Consider the following 20,232-nt stretch of genomic DNA (forward strand, 5'->3'; position numbering starts at 1 on the left):
CATTGGTGGGCAACATGGGGTTCAGTGTCTTTCCCAAGAACGCTTCCTCATGTGGCCCGGGGAAGCCGGAGTCGAACCACCGACGTTACGATAGGTGGGCAACCTCCTGAGCTACTGCCGCCCAGTTCCCCACAGTGTGTATGCTTCTTGGTTTGTCTTAGTCATTGTCAGATCCTCACTGTTACATTCATCTGTGGTTCTGTTTCTGACATCTGGTTTGTTATGTAATTTAGTTCTTCTTTTACTGTTTGTTGTTTCCGGTTCCCCCTTGTATTGTTTCAGTTTTTTAAATAAACCTCCATTTAAGTTTCCACAAGCCTCCGGTTTGCTGTCAGCATTTGAGTCTACTTCTGTCCACCACCAAATTGTGACTCTTAAATATATTATAAGTTGTGATAAGAAGGCAAAATCAACAAGCTAAACTTCTGTAAGTATTTAAGGCTAAACTAACATTGTCATATAATTCTCCTGATTTAAAGTGAGAATGTTTGTGTTTGAATACCATGCTCAGTTTCGCTGGTGGATAGATTATCAAAAAATGTAATTATCTCATTTTTGGCAGTACAAGTATCGACAGACGTGAAAATCTGTGCACACAGAGGCCAGCTTAAATAGGGATGTTCCCTGGAGAATAAAGATTTCTTTCTCATCTCTCTTTTTAGTTTTCTGCATTTCTTCTGGTGGGGCCAGGTCAAGTTAAAACAGAAACAAGTTGGAGAAGTAGCACACATTTCATTCTGGATAGCAATTCTTTCAAACTAGGCCTAAAGGAGGAGAAAAAACAGCAAAACTAGTAGTACAGCATCTTAATTTGGTGGCAGTTGATTTATACAGCATTATCCATAAAGTGCACCCTAAGGTGATGCTTATTGAAGCAAACTGAAGACAACAGACAGGTCTGAAGAGATGGACTAGACAAGCTTTGCACAAGACTTGCTGTGACCTGTTGATGCACTCTAACTACACTGCATAGATGTTAAAGGATAGAATATGTTCTTGGTGAGTCTCTCGAAAATCAGATTTTGTCTTAATGTGCAAAACTTTTCCACCATAATCCCTCCATGACTATGTTTTTCTATCAGAGCGATCATGTGTATCTCATAGAGGCTATAAGTCTATTATCTCGGCCCAAAACAAGATAATGACTTATTAGATCATGTTCTCATGAAGAATGTTGCAAATGTCTCATTATGGGACAACTGACACAACTGAAAATGTCCTGATTTGATCTTGCAGGTCTTCATAACATATGTATTTCATAATGTGTGTTAATTATCTAAAGGTTTAAAAGGTAACAAGAAAAAATGAGAGGTACATTTTAAAAGGTACTCAGTGAGAGCCTGAGGGCCCCCTTGCTGTCATATCTGCTTTTGGTGGCATCATGTCACTAACTTTAAAAACATATAAACTTAAGAATATAATATAAATTTCTAAGATAATGTACACTACAACCAGAACTCTAAAACTCATATCCCACTAATAAGAAAACAGTCTTGTTTGAAGAAAATCAGGGACTGAATATTAAACCAAAGGGATAGAACATAGAAAACCAGGCCTAAAATATATCTTGCTGATATAAAAACGTAAATTTCATTAAAAATAGCCAACATTGATGCTGTGACCTTATTTTCTTTTTTCCTCAGTTGAAATGTGTGAAACAGCATCACGTGTATTATATGCAGAACTGCGAGCCTCCAGCACCACCACACTCCCAAATGGAGGTCGCTAATGGGGGAGAAAGGCTTTAAAAGTGACGCCGAAGTTGTCTCTTCTCTGCTGGGAAGGTAATTCAGCTCAGTGTTACTAATGTAAATGATGAATATTGTTTGGTGGCTGTAGCCTGTGTATGTTACGGAGATCAGCTGATCTGATTAAACAAACGTAACGTTTTCTCCGTGTCCCTGTTGAAAACTGTTGATGCACAAAAAACTACTAAGTAGCTTTGTTAGCTGGACAGAGATTACTAAGTAATCTTTTCACAGAATATCTAACCAAATGTAACATCTATTTATAATTTATATCTCTAAAAGTAACCTGAGAAGAACTTGAGAAGGTGGTTTCACTTGATGGAAAAGACATCGTGACACATTTGAGTGATGGATGTGTTGGGTAGTGTGTGCTGCACGCAGCGTCAGGCCACAGTAGTTTCTCCGAAGCGTGGAGTGTTGCGTTCATATGCACTCGGAAATTATAGAACCTGACGAGCAGTGGCACTTATACAGTGCCCCTTTAAATGAGATCAGGTATGGATAAAGTGAATAGTTTTCTTCAAATGTTTTTTTTATATATATATGTTTGTATTTTAATTTGCAATTGTAGAAATGATGTATCATGAGTTGTGTCTTCCTCCTTATCTTAATATCTGAAACACATGCCCCTCTGAGATACTCATTCCAGAAACAACCATGTGTGGCTAATTAGTATAAAGACGTAGATTTTTTAAAAGAATTATACCAGTAATTTGTTGCAGCTCTCCCCTCCTTTTAAAACATGTCTCTGGCACCAAATTGGAAATAAGCATATTTTCTAATAGATATGTTTGATTTCTTCCTAGTTAGTTCAGTAATAGTAGCTCCAGTTTGACAGCTGCAACATTAACAATGTTTTCATTTTAAAACTACCCACTGCCGCTTACCTCTGAGGAAATGTTCTCATTGCAGGGCTGCAGTGGCTTGGTGGTTAGCACCGTCACCTCACAGCAAGAGGGCTCTAAGTTCAATCTCCACCTTGGGCCTTTCTGTGTGGAGTTTGCATGTTCTCCCCATGTATGCGTGTATACTCCAGCTTCCTCCCACCATCCAAAAGCATGCATGTTAGGTTAATTCATGACTCTAAAATTGTCCTTAGCGTCAGCATGTGTGGTTGATTGTCTCGTTTGTCTGTGTGTGGCCCTGTGATGGACCAGTGACCTGCAGCACATCCAATAGACCTTGTGTCTAAAGCGGCACTCTTCTCAAAAAAAAAATTCCATTTCAAACTGCTGTTCAGCACATAAACCCTGATAACGTCACTTGACTTGGCTGACTTTGCTTGTTGAGCCCACAGATTAGCTTAGTCTGAAAGCATTTCTGCACGGAGGAAGTCCCCCTTACACTTTAATATATTCAAAGCGCATATGAACAGACTGATTTCACAAGATGAATAACTGTTATAATTAAGGGTTAAATTCACATGTAGAAAATCTGAAAGATGTCAGAGGAAAAATATTAGTTAACCAGTTTGACAGTTGCATTGGTGAGGTTGTTTTTATTCTCATAAAACAGGAAATTAAGTGTGTATATAATATTTTTTCTACAAATATAAAAGGTTCTCTTCATAGCAAATGCAAATGACTTCAAAGCTGTGATAGTTGTAGGGCCATCAACAGAAAAAAGAATCAGAAGCACCATGTGGAAGAGTATCTGACAGGAACACAGAGTCATGTAGTGTGTGTAAGAGTCGAGCTGCTCTGACGGCAGCCGCTCTGCATTTTAACACAAGGTTTCCTTTCTGCAGTGGAGGGCATGCAAGCTGCTGGTTGCTCTTCAGTCCCACAGTGCAGCCATGTTCCTCCAGGATCGGATTATTCCATACGTCAACCCAAGTCCCCTCTCAACGGTAATTAATTCAACCTCTGAATGAAATGCATGAATAAAATACTTATTTGAGACGTATGTAACAAAGAGCCTTTCACATCATCATTTGTGGACATAGTTACAACACTGAATTTAGCTTTGGAAGACCCATTAGCCTTTGGACAACAAATCTTTTGAATGCATAAATTGTAAAATATATTCTTTATGCAGTTGCATGTAAATTTGGATCCCATGGGTTTTATAAATAAATAATAAGAATCAATTAAAAGTTTCAGTATTTATATCTCTATCCCTCGTATAGCTTGAGACAAGAGGAGTGTATGATAGTTAATTTCCCTGGAAACATGAACTACAGTCAAAAAACCTCTCATTCCACAAAAAGTCCCAAAAAAGGTCCTCTGACACTTAACACATCATCCAAATTCAAATGCATGAATCATTTTTCTGAGATTTTGCTCTTTACACACTAAAATCACAATTATTGACTGACAGTCCAGACTGACTCAATATTTTGACTTATAACTTAAACAAAAGGTCATGGACATTAGATCAAATTGTGTGATCATGCGTTTTCTGATTAGATCATTTTTGCTCTTTTTAACTGATGACAGTATTAATTAATATAATGTCAATAATTTGCATTAGTGCTTTTTTGTTGTTTAAAAAAAAACAAAACATTAAATCTCCCTCATGACCATGCATTACATATTTGATATAGTTAAAAAATCTAATCAAATTACTATGAAAAAAACTGATAAAATCTTGATGTTTTCTTCAAATATTACTAGTGGTCTTACCAGGCTTTTGTAAAAGATAATGGGTAAAATAATTTAATGAATAAAATCATATTGCAAAGGCACAACGGGTGTCCAGTGATTTTACACAGCATTATCTGAATTAAAATGTGCTGGCACACACAACAGGTTTTTGCTGAAATTTGTGGGTTTTGCAGTCTTACAACTTATAAAAATTGACATTTTGAAAAAAAATGAATTTCAAACTGATGTTAATGCAGCTTTGAAACTCTGACAGAGGTACATAATAGCCCTTCTGCAGGTTTACATCTCTGTAGAACATATAACACATGGCCAGTTTGGCAACATACAACCACATACAGCTTTTTATATTTTTCATTATTTTTTTGCAACCAATCAGTGCCTGGATTCATGGTCCTGCACAGTAAACATCTCTGCTTTTTTTTTTGTTGTCAAATTTGTGTTACCATTGTTCGATCTCATTGCAGGATGTCATTCTGCACTTACCAAGCATCTCCATTAGTATACAGCAATTACATAACGATCACAGTGAAGAACTCTAATTCAACTTAAAGAATACAAAACTCTACAGTACTGCCTGAGAGTGCTGTAAAATACATCCAGAAACACTGGTCTGTTCTTCTACATTTGTGGGATTGTGTGTTCTTTATTTAGAAAGGAATGTTATAACTGTGAGGACTTCAGCAACAGGCCATGACCATCTGTCTCGGAGACTCACATTCACAACTTGTGCACCGTTTCTTATCCAACAGTGCTGATATGTCCACTCCAAAACGTTCAGCTGTGGCTAAACTGTATGAACACAAACTACAGCTGGTTAATCAGGAGCCACAAGGAAGCACTTTGGTTTCATGGGACTCCGCTCAGAATAGACCCCACACTCACAACCAAATCATCATCATCAAAGACGCAAACACTCATGTGGAATATTCCCAGGTGTACCCACAGTAAGTCAGGTCATGAGAAGTAAAGATGAAAAAAATGTTTTTTTTTAAAGAACAATTGTCTTGTCACTTTTAAATACAAATATATACTTACAAAAATCTCACAAATCAATATATACATTAAAAACAGAAAATGTCTCCAGTAAGTCTGAGAAATTAAAAAATTTAAATTATGAAAAGGATTATTGTTGAGTTTGTGTGAGGTGCGTTTAAACCACATCACACAGTGGTCTCACCCTGTTTATTGCTGGCAAGTCTTGTGTAAAACCTCTTCCATGAGTTGAGGGTCTTCCCAGACCAGATCCAGAAGCCGGAAGTGATGCCCACAATGAGAGTCATGAGATATTTAATCATAAACACAGTGAAGTCTGGGCTCATGCTGGGGTGGCTCTGGACAGGACATGGTACGGCATATGTTTTGCACGTCTGGCTGATCCATGTCCTCTCCCACTGATCTCTAAAGGCCTGCTCATAGAAGTAGCAAGCGATGACGATTGTGGCTGGCACAGTGTAGAGCACGCTGAAAATCCCTATCCGCACCATCAGCTTCTCCAGCTTCTCTGTCTTGGTGCCATCATGCTTCATGATGGTCCGGATTCGGAACAGGGACACAAATCCTGCCAGGAGGAAGGAAGTGCCAATGAACAGGTAGACAAACAGTGGTGCCAAGACAAAGCCACGCAAAGCATCCACACTGTTGATGCCCACGAAGCAAACCCCACTCAACACGTCTCCATCCACCTGCCCAACAGCCAAGATGCTGATGGTTTTGATGGCGGGAACAGCCCAAGCTGCCAAGTGGAAGTATTGAGAATTAGCTTCGATGGCCTCATGGCCCCATTTCATCCCTGCTGCCAGAAACCAGGTGAGAGCCAAGATGACCCACCAGATTGAGCTGGCCATGCTGAAGAAGTACAGCATCATGAATAGGATTGTGCAGCCCTCTTTTTTTGTGCCCTGCACCACAGTCCGAATGTCATTGTCAAACTTGTCATTGCAAACCACCTTGTCCTCCAGTAAAAATCCAGCAATATATGCAATGGAAAGCATAGTATAGCAGCCAGAGAGGAAGACGATAGGCCGCTCTGGATAGCTAAAGCGCTTCATATCTACCAGATAGGTCAACACTGTGAATAAAGTCGAAGCACAACACAACACCGACCAGATGCCGATCCATATCCTGGCGAATTTGAGCTCCTCCTCACTGAAATACATCATCCCATGCAACCTTTTGGGCTCACAAGGAGCACCGCAGTTCTCCTGCCCGAGGAAGCGGTAATTCAGGTACGGAGGTACTCTGAGCGAGGTCGGGCACCTGAACTGACCGTCCTTGGGGTCAGGAGGAGAGCGTTCGGTGGGGTAATGGTCGGGGCCGTCTGATTCCCCGCGGTCTGACATGTTTTGGCCCACGCACAGCTCTCCCGCTCCGTGCACCGGGAAGGATTCGCAGGCGAGGCTATCGGGCCACTGGAAGCCAAACTTATTCATGAGCGCTTCGCAACCCTGCCGCGCTCGCTCGCATAGAGAACGACACGGGGGCAGCGCCTGCTCCAGCACCGTGCACACAGGCGCATACATGGAGCAGAGGAAGAACTTTAAGTCCGGGGAACACTGCACCTTCACCAGCGGGTAGAACTGATGGACCTCCAGCCCCGCGTCCTCCTGGTTGGTGTGGCCCAGCAGGTTTGGCATGATCGTCTCATTGTAAGCGATGTCCGTGCACAGCGGGATGGAAATCGGCTGGCAAAATCCGTGCTCCGGTATAAACAGCCCTCGGTCTCCGCCGCTGTATTGCCCATTTACTCGGAAATTTCCCACGTTGAGGAACAGAATAAAATATAGCAAAGTCAAAGCAGTGCGAAGGAGTCTACTGTACATCGTGGTGAAGAATGTATCCGCTGGCGTACTTTTATTTGTTGGCCAAACAACTTAACGTAACCCGAGGAGGCAGCAGGCGACTTCCCTGAACGCTCTTTGTTGGCGTTTCCACGCAGCTGCCTCCAGTGGGATTTCACGGTCTCTTTCCCCAGCAAGCAGCTCACTGCGCAAATGAGGCGTTTATGGCAAAAAATCCACACCTCCAAAACGCAAACTCAAAGCCCTCTTAAAATCCTCTTAAAAAGCCAAACGGTATTCCTCCCGAGGAGCTGCTCCTGTCTGCACACCACAGTGTCTGTGCTGATCAGACTGTATCTGGCCAGCCCCCCCCCCCCCCCCCCCCTTCACCCCGCCCCCTACCCTGCGCCGGCTCCAGACATCCATCCAACACAGGCTTCGCTCCTCACAATAATACTCTCTTATAGCGATGTGTCAGTGTTTATTAGCATGAATCGTGATGGCTTGTTTCATTTCAAATTCACGTCATGAACATTTTTATGCCATTTGCTTGGTCTGTTTCTTCCACAAGCAACTTTAAAAACTTTGATTTTTAAACTGCATTTCAATAAAAACTTAAATTCTATTAGAAGCCTAATGGAAAGAAAAGTAAGAACTTTCTTAAATACACAACACGCCCCACAACGATACGTTTTTCAATCATAAATGAACATTTAGTTGTAATGAATGATTTCGCCATCTAAGGCTCCTGAACAGTGTAATTCACCAGGTGTAGTTTCCACACTGAAAATCTTAAAGAACAAATACAACTAAATCAGACAGATACACCTATAATCAGCTCCATTTGACGGATGATGGTTGTTCACTCATCTGCAGCTGCACTGACGCACTTCCCGTTTACCGACGTCTCACTTCACCAAACCTTACAACTCTCTCCCTCTCCCTTTCTCTCGCTCTCTCTAACACACAAACACACCGAGGGTTAGGGAGGGTCTGCATTTTTCTTAATGATTTCAAGTGCACCTTATTCCTGCTGTCTGTTCTCCTTAATTCCTCTTTTCTTTTCTTTTCTTTTCAGCTAGTCTGTATATTACTTGAATGCCTTTTCCAGTGCTGAGCCCTGGTTTGATTAAACATTTGAGTACATTGTTGTCAATTAAAAAAGGTAAAAGGAGCGAAAGGCACGTCAATCTTCAGCGCTTTAATAAGAGTCTAATGGTAGATTATTAGTAATAAGTAAAGATGTTAAGAAATCCCCCGGTTTCCATCATTTTCATTGAATGAGAAATGTGAAGTACTGTATTTTGTCAGCAGTGCAGCATGCTATGAGTTACACACAATTGCAGCGTTGCATCATAAGTTTATCTGACCACAATTTCTCTTCTTTAAAAGCACAATCCTCCAGTATTTAAAGAAAGGACTCCCTGTGCACAAATGCATGGGAGGTTCTAACATATTAGTAAACGCTTCCATCCAGAATTCAATGGAAACTCTGCAAGGATGAACAGAGCTATAGTGCAGATTTATTAAGAAAAGATTGGTTGATGCAGGCATACTGTGAAACTTTTTCTTTTAAGTGTTATAGTTAATCTAATTTCTTCTTTAATGTACATCATCAAATAAGAATAGAAAAATGGCCCAGCATGGAAAAAAAAGAGAAGACATTGTTACTGGGACTTATTTTTTTTATTTCAGGCAGTATGGATCCCAGATATGTCTTGTTTTTTATTTCTCCTGCCAGCATCATTCCAACATATTAAAAAAAAGATTGGGACAATTCAGCTTTTAACACTCTAATGTTGCCATTCCATAATGAACATATAAAATTAAAATGTTCTGGCATTGAGGATACCGAGCAATGTCAAGTTTCAGTTATTATTTTGTCCCATTTTTCTCTAAACACGACCGTAACAGTATGTGTTAATGATTTTTGTATTTTTTCTTTCTAAATTCTTTAGTATTCTCGTTCTCTTTTGACAGGACAGGATAATGCCTTTGTAACGTGTGCAGAATGTCTAAAATCATATCACAGAAGTGGAAATTAACTTTGCCAAGGACACTGATCCAACCCCATACCATCACAGAGTCTGGCTTTTGGACTGGTTGCTGAGAACAGTCTGGATGCTCCTTTTGCTCTTTGGTCCGGGGCGCATGGCGTCCATTTCTTCCTACAAAGATCTGGAATCTGATCCATGCGGTTCTATCAGCTATTGATGAATAACGGTTCTTGATGCTGTGCCGTCTGATGGATCAGAAATCACGTGAGTCCAACTTAGGCTTGCTCCCTTGTCCTTTACACACTGAAATTCCTCTAGATTTCTTAAGTTTCTTTGACCCAATAAAAGCCACATGGTACATTTCTTGACCATCAAAGATAGAATTGAAGGAATATGCTTCATTGTGGCTAAAAAGAGGAAGTCTGACATCACACAGTGTAAGAGGTTCAAAGACTGCTGTTGCCATGTTTTTCTGACCAAAGATAACCAGAGATGAATTTCTGATTGTGTCACACATTCAGGATGATCATACTGCAGTCTACCTGCTGCTATGTAGTCTAGTCAACCAATTGGTGTAGTATGGAGGGATGTGTTGATCAGTGCTACACTAAAACTACGTGTGTTCTGCATGTTCACTGGAAACTAAACCAGCTAAACGTAATAAGTGGATTTGGATAAATGATCAATTCTGGTCAAAAATAACTCCAAGGTTCCTCACTGTAGAACTAGAAGCCAAGGAAATACTATCTAGAGTAACTATATAACTAGACTGTCACAGCGTGACTGCCAAAACACAGATAGGACTCAATAGCAGATTCAAATTCAGAGATACTTTATTTTACACAAAGGGAGACTAGAAAAGGTGCTGAATCTGTGTCCTCGGGAAACGCTGGAGAAAACGGGTATCACAAGGGTCCGGAGCGGCTGGAGCACTGGGTGACGACAGGTTAACGAGTATAAAAATCCAAGTGGAAAAATGTCCCAAACAGTATGGTGAGATTGCCTTACTTTGGTCTGAGGAAACCGCGGCAGGAGGGAGAGGTAGCGACTGACTGGCTGGATTGTGTAATCCAGAGTAGCGGTGGGTGAGCAGGCAGGGGGTGAGTCAGATCCAGAAGGCCAAGAGATATGAGGAATGCGAAGAGAACTAGGGAATTCGTAAGACTCGGGAAGACGAGGCAGAACTGAGGCTGGGATGAGGAGACAGGGTAAGGTTAACAATATTTCCGTTAGAACTAGAAACACTCAGGATTGAGCTGGCCAAGTTACCACAGAAAGGGCAATACGATCTGGCGAAGACTGGTGCTCCTGCTGCTCCTTAAGAAGGGCTCTTAATTTTGGTAGATGCGCCACAGGTGTGTCAGCAGGCAGCCACCAGCAGGAAACCTACTCACCCAGCCTGAAAATCAAAACACACCTTCAAACTAAATCAGATCATAACATAGACAATTTCTCCCTGAAGCGCTCAGGTCCAAAGATAATGACTTCAGTTTTTTCTGAATTTAGAAGTTCTTAGTCATCCAGGTCTTTATGTCTTTAAGACAGGCTTGTAGTCTGACCAACCTATTGGTTTCATCTGGTTTCATAGATAAGTACAGTTGAGTATCATCAGCATAACAATGGAAATTTATGCCATGCTGTCTGATAATGTTACCTAATGGAAGCATGTATAAAGTAAAAAGAATCTGTCCAAGCACAGAACCCTGAGGAACTCCATGACTTACTCCAATGTGTGAGGAAGATTCTTCATTTACAAGAACAAACTGGAATCTATCAGATAAATATGACTTAAACCAGCCTAATGCAGTTCCTTTAATCCCAATAACATGTTCAAGTCTCTGTAACAGAATGCTGTGATCGATCGTATCAAATGCAGCTCTGAGATCCAACAGGACAAGCACAGAAACAAGTCCGCTATCAGAGGCTAAGAGGAGATCATTGGTAACTTTCACCAGTGCTGTTTCTGTGCTATGATGCACTCATGTAAATGATCACAAAGTTGAACTGCAACCATTTTTTCAAGAACTTTAGACAAAAAAGGGAGATTGGATATAGGTCGATAATTAGCCAAAACTTATTAATAAGTTAATGATGCTGCAGTGACTAATGGGTTGATCTATCAATGATCTATAAAAGTAAATAGACTATACACTGTATATAACACAAGGATTTTGAAAATAGATGTAATGCATGTCCAGAAATAACTACTATTATGTCTGAAAGTGGTTCTTTGTGGTCTTGAATATTCAAGATTCAAGAGGCTTTATCTATCCTGAGGGAAATTGCTGTGAAACAGTTATGGAACAAGGGGGAAAGTACAAATAAAATAAAATGAATAAAAATAAAATAGACAAAAAAGATAAAATGTAGCTAACATAAAATAACTAATAAAAGAAATAGCTAAAATAGCTAGAAATAGCTAACATAAAAGAACTAAAATAAGTAACTGAGTACAATATGTGCGCGTGCAAATAGCAAATAGCAGCCTCAATAAAGAAAACAGTATGTCGACGCAAGTGATTAGGGGAAGTGTCATTGTAAAGTGGCATTGGGTAAGTGACATAGGGTAAAGTGCATATGTAGTAAGAATATTTGAAACCGTCTTTTTCAGCAAATCATGCCCATGGGTTGTTTGTTCGTGCAGGCAGAAGCAATCTACTCTATGTTTACAGCAGAAGAATATGGTATATCATGTATATGTCATAAGATTAGCCGCATTCGGACAGAGACGTTCTAAGAACTGTCCACCTCGAATTTCGTTATAAGAACTGCCCTTCCCCAGGGGAACCGTTTCATTTTGCGTTCGTACATGAGTCAGGGACTGATGTGACGCAAACATCTGCAATAGGCGTGTTACTTTAGCACCACACACAACAACAAAGCAAAACCCGCAAAAAGTAAGGATAGAAGAAAACAACACAAGAAGCTAACATGGAGAGCGAGGAGGCCACCGTGTTCATGGTCTGCATGACAGTAATATTAATCATGTATTAATCACATCAGGCGTCTCAGATCGAGGCTGGAAGAGCACACAGCGAGAGTCAGGAGACAAAGAATTGAACAGTGGGCGATACTTCTTCATTTCATGGAGGATAGAAGGACAGCAGAGCACTGCAGACAAAGGAGAGGACTTGTAAGTTTAACTTATTAAACTTGTGCCGGTTGTGTCCGTGTCGTATGAGTAAACATTTCAGACAAGGGGCGTAGCTACCAACCACCAAACACCTAGGTCATATGTGTTTCTATGGAACCCAGAAAAGACCCTGCCTCGGAGAAGGAGCTAAAATGGTTATAGGAACTGAGGGCCGCGGTCCCTAGTTCCTGTATGTCCGAATGCGGCTACTCCTGTTCCTGAAAAGGTTATAGGAACTGCAAACGGTTCCTACAGTGGGAATGCGCCTATTAACTGCATTGTAACAATGTTGTCCATGACGGTGTTGGAAGAGTGTTTTTCATCCACAATTGTTTTCTAATGCTGCTCAAGTAGTTCTGATTTCTTACCTTAACCTAAGAGATATTAATTCTCTTCAAACCAGAAAGTGACAAAAGTTTTTTTGTGAAGTATTGTTGCGTTATAACTCCAATGTGCTCATATGAATCATATTATACTCCTGTTGCTTCTAGAAGCAAATAAACAAATAACCTTTATGGTTGTATCAACTGGAGGACTTTCAGGAAATCAATTTTCAAAATATGTGAGCTCAACAGACAGATCAGAGGCATTAATACATTTTATTTAAGGTAAAACAACATTAAACACCATTTACAGAAGGACATTACATCTTCCATAATAACATTACATACAGGTTGTAACAAATAATGCAACAGCTATTTTACTGTATACGATATTATTTCACTTGATGAAGTGACTTCTGTTTTTCAAACCATTTGTGAAAAAGGTTGAAAACCAAACTGCAAGAGAAGCTTAATTTAAAAAAACTTTCAAACTCAGACTCATTCTTGAGCACAGCAAGGCTGCACATTGGATCCAATCTGTGTTTATCCAACTCTAACCACTCATGTATATATGTATATATATATATATACATGTATTGTGTGTGTATTCATCATATATGCATATTGATACGTCATACGTCTTTTTTATAGCATTAAGGAGACACTTGCAACCCTGTTTGAAACCATAGTGGAAGCATCATTATTTCACTTCATGGCAAGTGTTTCATCACTTTATTCATTTCTATTTATCTATCACTCATTCATTTAAATTTCTGCTGATTCTCAGTTGTTTCTGTCACAGTGTTAAATGTGCTAGTTCACTTAATCTTTCCTTTACTACACTTATGTAAAATATATAAAGAACATTCAAATTTGAACAGAGTCTGAACTCTACACACAAAAGATCAAAAATATAATTTTTGTACAAGACTGCTGGCTGCCAAAGCTGCAGAGAAGAGTAGTGGTGATGGAGTGAATAAAACGATGTGTGTCACACTAAAAGTGTGCACACACAGGAAGCGACAAACCAAAAATAATTATTCAGCTGCTAATACTGCCTGCAATCCCTTAAAGCCACTCAAGGCATGGCTATCTTAGCACAGCTCGATGGTATTAACCCTCTTCTGTCATGCTGCTTTACTGACAGGCTTCTCCTCCCTTTTTTTCTGCAGCACAATCACAGCCTGAGGGTGACACTGAAAAGCAGCAAGATAACTTCAAGTACAGCATTTCTACAAGCTCTCCGCAGTCTGTGGTAAAGGCTCAAATCTGGGGAGGATTCTTACTTTTGTGAGGACCTTGGCATAAGGCAAAAATTTTTTACATCCATCCACAGAAGTTGGTTGAGTTGAAACAAGTACAAACCGTTTTACAGGTCAGTGCTACTAATCTGATCTGATCTAAAAAAAATGTTTCACACAGACATGTTATTTCTGTCTGCTGCCATTTTTTACATTTTCACCAGAGTCAAAAGCTTTGAAGACTAGGTTTTGATTTCAGCATTAGTAAGTCCACAAAAAGATAGGAATATGCAGAGTGTTGGTACAGTAAGGAAGTGAGGAGTCCTGACCAACTTCTGTGTAAAAGGTTTTGTAGCCAGTCTGTTAGGAGAGAACTGCCCGCTTGCATCTGTAGCAACAGAACAATGAGCATCTCAAAATCTTAGCTCATCAGGAAAGTGTCTGACAATTACAATACATGACTGCTGGCATGAATGTAATTACAAAATTTGGCTAATAGAAGATTCATATTTGCAGGTGCTGACCTTTCGAAGCAACCATTCATCTAAAAGTAGCTTGTGATAGCTGATTTCTTTCTGTTCCTTGTCCACTGTACTAAAACACATTCACCATATCAGCAGACTATGGGAGCTAAACTGTATATGCTTTAACTATCTCCTTCAAAAATAACGAGTTCCTATCTCAGTCAATGTCTCTAGAATGACAACTAATCTTGCTGCCATTAAGAGACACAGTTTAAAACTGTGAACTTTCAGTTCAGAACCTGCAAAAAGTGCACTGTCGATTGAAATCTGCTGCATTTTGACAGGCAAATGAAATTATACACTTCTACTAACACAAAACATTACGATTCTAGCAGAATCTTTAGTAAATCTATGTTTGTATTGTTTTGTCACTGTCCATACAGATACCATTTGCACTGGTATGCATACTACTGTGACTTGTAGAATTCAGAGGCCACCACTGAGCAGTATTACTATTTTCTGAGTCAAATTTAATCTAACTTTATTTGTGTCAGATCACAATAGTATGAAATAGTATATAACATGTGGGGATCTCTAAGGGATTTGGCATTCAGTTATTTTTTTCCAGTGCAACATGAAAAAAAGTATGAAAGTGGAAGATACAGGAACACTTCACATATGGAATTGACAGGGCTTAAAAGGATTTTTTTCTTTAGCTCACTGAACATCCAGTGTCCTAGTAATGTTACTGGATGACAACATTTGTCATTGTTATGCTAGCATGAGTCCCTTTTGAGTGAATTATCATGTATTTTGGTGGCTGTAGAGCATATTACACAGAAGGTAAACTATGTGCTCTGGAGTGTATTTGAATGTACACTGTTTTAAGTGTTTGCGACAGTAGACACGTTATTGAGACAAATGTTAAACTGATGGAAAGAAACTGTAAGAGTTGTATTAAGGAAGATGTGGAAAAAATTCCAAAGCCATCCTTAAGTACAAAAAACAGCTGTAGCAGGGTTAAGTGGCTACAGGGTTATACTGTGAGAGTCAGTGAGAGTGAGAGGCTCATTGTGGCAGGCAAGACATCTATATCATATGTAAATGTGTGTTTTAGAGACTATCAGACTAATTTTAGAGATTATCAATTTTTTTCCATGGCGTCACATTTGCAGCCTCACCTTTTTGGCTTATTAACAGTGCAGGGCCATTATTATTGTTTCAGTTGGTTTCAAACTGACCTTTGAGGAAGAAACCATTGTATTGATAGTACTTCACAATTATCACCACACATCTAACCTGTAAAATTTTCACACAAAACATTCAGACAAATCCCAAAATCCAGTGTGAACAACTTTGCAACTTTACATCATACAGCTGACCCTCATTCAATGAAAATGTCCAAAACATTTAGATTATATGACAAGCTAAGGGGAACACAGCAGGTGGAATCCTCTGCATGAGAGCATAAGTTGGTGGTATTGGACGGATCAAAGTTATTCACCACCTGCACAACATTTACTATAAGCATGCACACAAGCACACACACACACTCACACCCTAGTTCTTACACTCCTTTAACTTATAAGATTCTTAAAAATTCTGGGTCAGTCACAATATTTGACCCAGGGGCTGAACACATTTTTGCAGCTGCTGAAATTGATCGTGTTTCTTTTTATTTGATATATCAGATCAAGTAAAAGACAGATTGTCATGGGCTGGATCAAAACATAAGCTGCACAGCCTATTGCCTTAGTGCTTTACATTAGCTGATATTTTTAGATGGAAGCACTTATGCTCAAATATTGCCTAAGCTTAATCACACACTCGTTTCCATCAGACACACAGCTCTATTTAATTACATAATGGTGTCCATATGCATCCTGGTGACTGCTGTCCCTCTGGTGTTAACATCCCCAGCTCAAGCTGAGATCTTGGTGAAGAGACTTTTCAGTTGCGACACATCATATTGTCCAGCTCTGGTGTCATCGTGGAGGTCCACTGATCATTTGTATTTTTGTTTTTTATAAGCAGTGCTGTACTTTGGTCAAGATTCAGTAAACATCCCATGGACCATGATAATGCCCATTCATCAATCATCAAATATCTATATCAACATAGTCATTCCAAAGAGATTAAGAAAAAACTTCCTGAAAAACCCCCACCAATGTCAGCTGTAAACTGAATAGCACATTGTGAGGTGGTGGCTCTTCATTTCATCTGCTATTCCATTTATTCAGTCATCAGACAGTAAGGCTTTCATAATTTCCTACTCCCAGCCAATCTTATACACATTCAGCATGACAAAATTTGACTTTGTTCGTTGATGAGTTTGCTGCCATTTCTTTTTATTCTCTTTTCTCCTCTTTGTGTTAATTATGGAGGTAAGTTGTATTTTGGTTGACCTTTTGTAAACAGTCTATCTTGGCAATATCTGATTTTGTTTTGCTTGTTACTTAGGCTGTTACCTACCTGAAATTTTACATCAACTTTCCTTCCGTATAAGATAAGAAAATTCTAGAAAAACTCAGTCTGAATGTTTGACCAAGGAGTTGAACACATATTGTACATAAAAGGAAATATAATTTCCTTTTAATAATTGGGATAAAGTATTTATATAAAGTATTCAAAATGTTTGTTTCATTTAATTTCTCATTTGCTAATCTTTACAATATGTTTGTGAGCTCTTGAGATTTTGGAAAGCTGGATCCGTTCCTTGTTGTGTCTTAGCAACTCCTATCCTAAGAAAGAAAAGCTAAATCTTGTGTTACGCTCCTGCATAGATATACACAAACGTCCCAGTGACTCAACAGTCATATTGAATGCAGTTTGATCAGCTGCTGCATTAGTAATTGCAGAGTCAGACATCAGTTAAACTACTACTTGACCACATTTTGCTTTTAGCATTAGTTTTGTTCAGCTTTGCCTTTCATGTTACTGCGCACAGCTTTACAGCAGAGCTTCTTCATGTCACATTTGTCAGTAAAGTATTGTAAGAACTGACTAGATGGATGGTCCAAGCTTCCAAAACAAGAGTAGTCTGACACTGCATACTCCTGCCAAGGCTGATGAGAAAAAGAAATCCTGGATCCAGATCTGGATTAAAAAGTTAAAGTCACTTCTAACCTGAACGAAGCCACATCTCTGGTAAAAAAAAAGAAAGTTCCATAGGGTTATGTGTAATCTTGCTAATGGACAGGAAAAAAACAAAGCAAACCAACAACATAACCCACTTAGTGAGGATGATATGACAGTAAAAACAATTGTGTCTTTTCTAACTTTACAACCTTAATCGACACAGGTCTGTAAAAGAGAGAGATATATTTGCTTCAATTCTTCCTATTTGCTTCAGCGTGCTAGTTGTGCACCTTAGTGCAAACACAAGATTTTTATATTCCCCAATGGCAACGGACAAATACAACAGTAAGGTACTATGTACCTGTGATTGAATAACAAATCCAACTCTCAAAGCAGATGCTCTGGTGGCGCCCTTGATGGCTGCGACCGTTCTAACTGTATGTTTCTTCACACACTGGAGTTGGATAAACGCCATTTCAATCTGCGTGCAATGCAATGTTGTAATGCTTGATTGACAATAAATGCTTCTGATTCTCTGACTTTTACCATAATCTAACTTTAGAGTCAACTGATTTGAGAGCGCTCTGATTTTATGGCACCAGATTGATTCATGCATTGCTTCAGGATTCCAAAGGATGAATAAGGAAAATACCATTCTCCATCCGTACATTTGTGTTTCCCTCCTGATCACCTTACTGTACACTCTACTCGCAATGCATTCATCCATTGCAAATGACGCAGGATTTGTCAGTCCTCTGCTGCAGCCCAAGGTGCTTTTTGCCCCTAGTTTGTAATCTGATCATTTCTTATTTACCTCTGCAGGATCTGTCTGTTACTTTTTTCTATTCAGCAGCTTTTGCTCTGTTTGTGATTCCAGATCTGAAACCACCAAATAAAACTGATTACATTTTCTCTACCTCACAAAGGAAAGTTTCAGTATTTCACTATTTGGAATAGTAAGAAAACTGTATTACAACTAAATAATATTTCATATGCAAATAGCCAATGGGGAGTTTTCACACATTCTTGGCCAAAAATAGGAGTGGAAATCAGTTTTTTTTTTGTTTCATGATGATGGAGATTTAGAAAAAAGAAGCATACAAACACACAGCTTTATAATTTTCTGCCAAATAATGTGTATGAACATTACTGCCTTTGTGTGCACACAGTTTTAATGCATCTAACCTCAGTCGTTCTCTGTTGCCAAATAACAGAGGACCTCCAAAATGGAAACCAGAGGATGCGTTACATTGCCTTGGAGCCCTCCATTACCACTATTATTATTATTGTTCTTACGATTGATTATTGTTAATAGTTTAATAATAAAAAAAGAATTTAAAAAATGTGTTGTCTATGATCTCACAGTTCTGTTTTTCTGTTCATCTGCTCCTGTATGTGTCAACTTGTGAGTTTTTGCAAAAGCATTATTGGGGCGAGAGCAATATTAAGAGTGTCCATTATATAGTTTCGAGCTGAGTATATCATACATACAAATATACATTCTTGAATAGGAGAAACACAAAACACAACATGTAACTATAGCAAAGTCTTTTTTCTACACTGTGACAATGAGTTATTGGAAATTTATAAAAAAGTAAACAAAATTTTCAAATGATAGCCGGAATCTTAATTACAAATGCACACATGCTCTTGCTCACTCACTTTCATGCTCACACCACACACACTCACACATATCATGAAGAATAAATAAAGAGAACTGGGGCTCTTCTCAAAGTCAGCATCATTGTCTTCATCCTTTTTTTTCGCAACAGCCACCTGAAAAACAAACAGACAACACACTCTGTCAGTTACACACCTCAGACCACTGATACAGTAAAACACTGTTGCGTTACACGTGGCTTATGTTCTCTTTCTGTTGCAAATCAATTTAGTGTTAACCCATACCCTGGGGGATCCATGACTTTATTGGAAATAATTTTGGACAATTTTTGGTTTCCCAAATGAATGTCTTTAGTTAACTAAGTGGAATAGTATAACATAATACAGTTAAATATGTTAACTGATCATGTTAACGAGTGTCTTCTTGCCTGAAATGAGCATATAAAGTCATGTGAAAAGAAAATACTCCTCTTTCCATTGTAATGTTTTATTTATCAGGATATAGAAAAAATATATATGGTTACTACCAGGATGTAAAATGAGATAAATCTAACCTTGGATGGACAGCAACTCATGACATATTATACTGTCATTATTTTTTTTAACAAAAACTGAGACAAAATGTAGAAGCAGTGTGTGAAGCAGTTCTTCAGAGCCTAATGAGCTACACCTGGAAGGCTGGAAGAATTTCTGTTGGTGAGAATGACCAAAGGGTAGGTTCCAATCCTTGTTGGAATCATCTGTCTAGATATTTTTTATGGAAAATCAAGATTAAGAACAGCTAAGGGTCAAACTTGCTCAAAGAAATACACTGTTATCATAAATAGTTCATAAGTAGGCTGTAGTTCAGGAGGAAGAGCACCTTGGGGTGAAATGTCCGGGACGTCTACTGGGAAGATTTACAGCAGCCGATTGGTGGTTCGACTCCAGCTTCCGCAGGCCACATGTCGAAGCATCCTTGGGCAAGACATTGAACCCCATGTTGCCTATCGATTCATCCATTGATGTGTGAATGAATAGGAAGCACTTAGTTATGCATAGACTAAGACATGCTGTGGCATGTATTGTTTGACCATTTACCATTTATTGTGAAAAAGAAAGTACACCATTAAACTGTTTTACTGTTTGTTTAACAAAACTAAGCCAAAAATGCAGAAGCAGTGTGTGAAAAGTCCACCCTCACTGCTTCTACAGGAGTTAGGAAGGTAAGTAGCAGCCAGGTGCTGCTGATCAATGCACTGATTA

The 20,232-nt window shown here is 39.2% G+C and overlaps 2 protein-coding genes across 3 annotated transcripts in view; both read right to left on the reverse strand.

The window, feature by feature from the left end:
• Nucleotides 1-4,213: 4,213 nt before the first annotated feature.
• Nucleotides 4,214-7,448, reverse strand: fzd1 (frizzled class receptor 1). The gene has a single exon (XM_072395030.1). It carries the CDS (start codon nucleotides 7,171-7,173, stop codon nucleotides 5,515-5,517), a length of 1,659 nt encoding a protein of 552 aa, XP_072251131.1. The 5' UTR covers nucleotides 7,174-7,448; the 3' UTR covers nucleotides 4,214-5,514.
• Nucleotides 7,449-12,851: 5,403 nt separating this feature from the next.
• Nucleotides 12,852-20,232, reverse strand: part of cdk14 (cyclin dependent kinase 14) — a 228,156-nt gene continuing 220,775 nt past the window's right edge. For both annotated transcript variants that reach the window (XM_072395031.1, XM_072395032.1), the window contains one exon: nucleotides 12,852-19,143. The gene's annotated coding sequence lies outside the window, so the exon portion shown is untranslated. The remainder of the gene's footprint in view (nucleotides 19,144-20,232) is intronic.

Source organism: Leuresthes tenuis, unplaced genomic scaffold (genome assembly GCF_036924035.1).
Source record: "Leuresthes tenuis unplaced genomic scaffold, fLeuTen1.0.hap1 SCAF_10, whole genome shotgun sequence".
NCBI lineage: Eukaryota > Metazoa > Chordata > Actinopteri > Atheriniformes > Atherinopsidae > Leuresthes > Leuresthes tenuis.

Excerpts from the sequence above, each read along its gene's own strand:
- fzd1 (XM_072395030.1), bottom strand. The coding sequence starts at position 7,173 with ATGTACAGTAGACTCCTTCGCACTGCTTTGACTTTGCTATATTTTATT.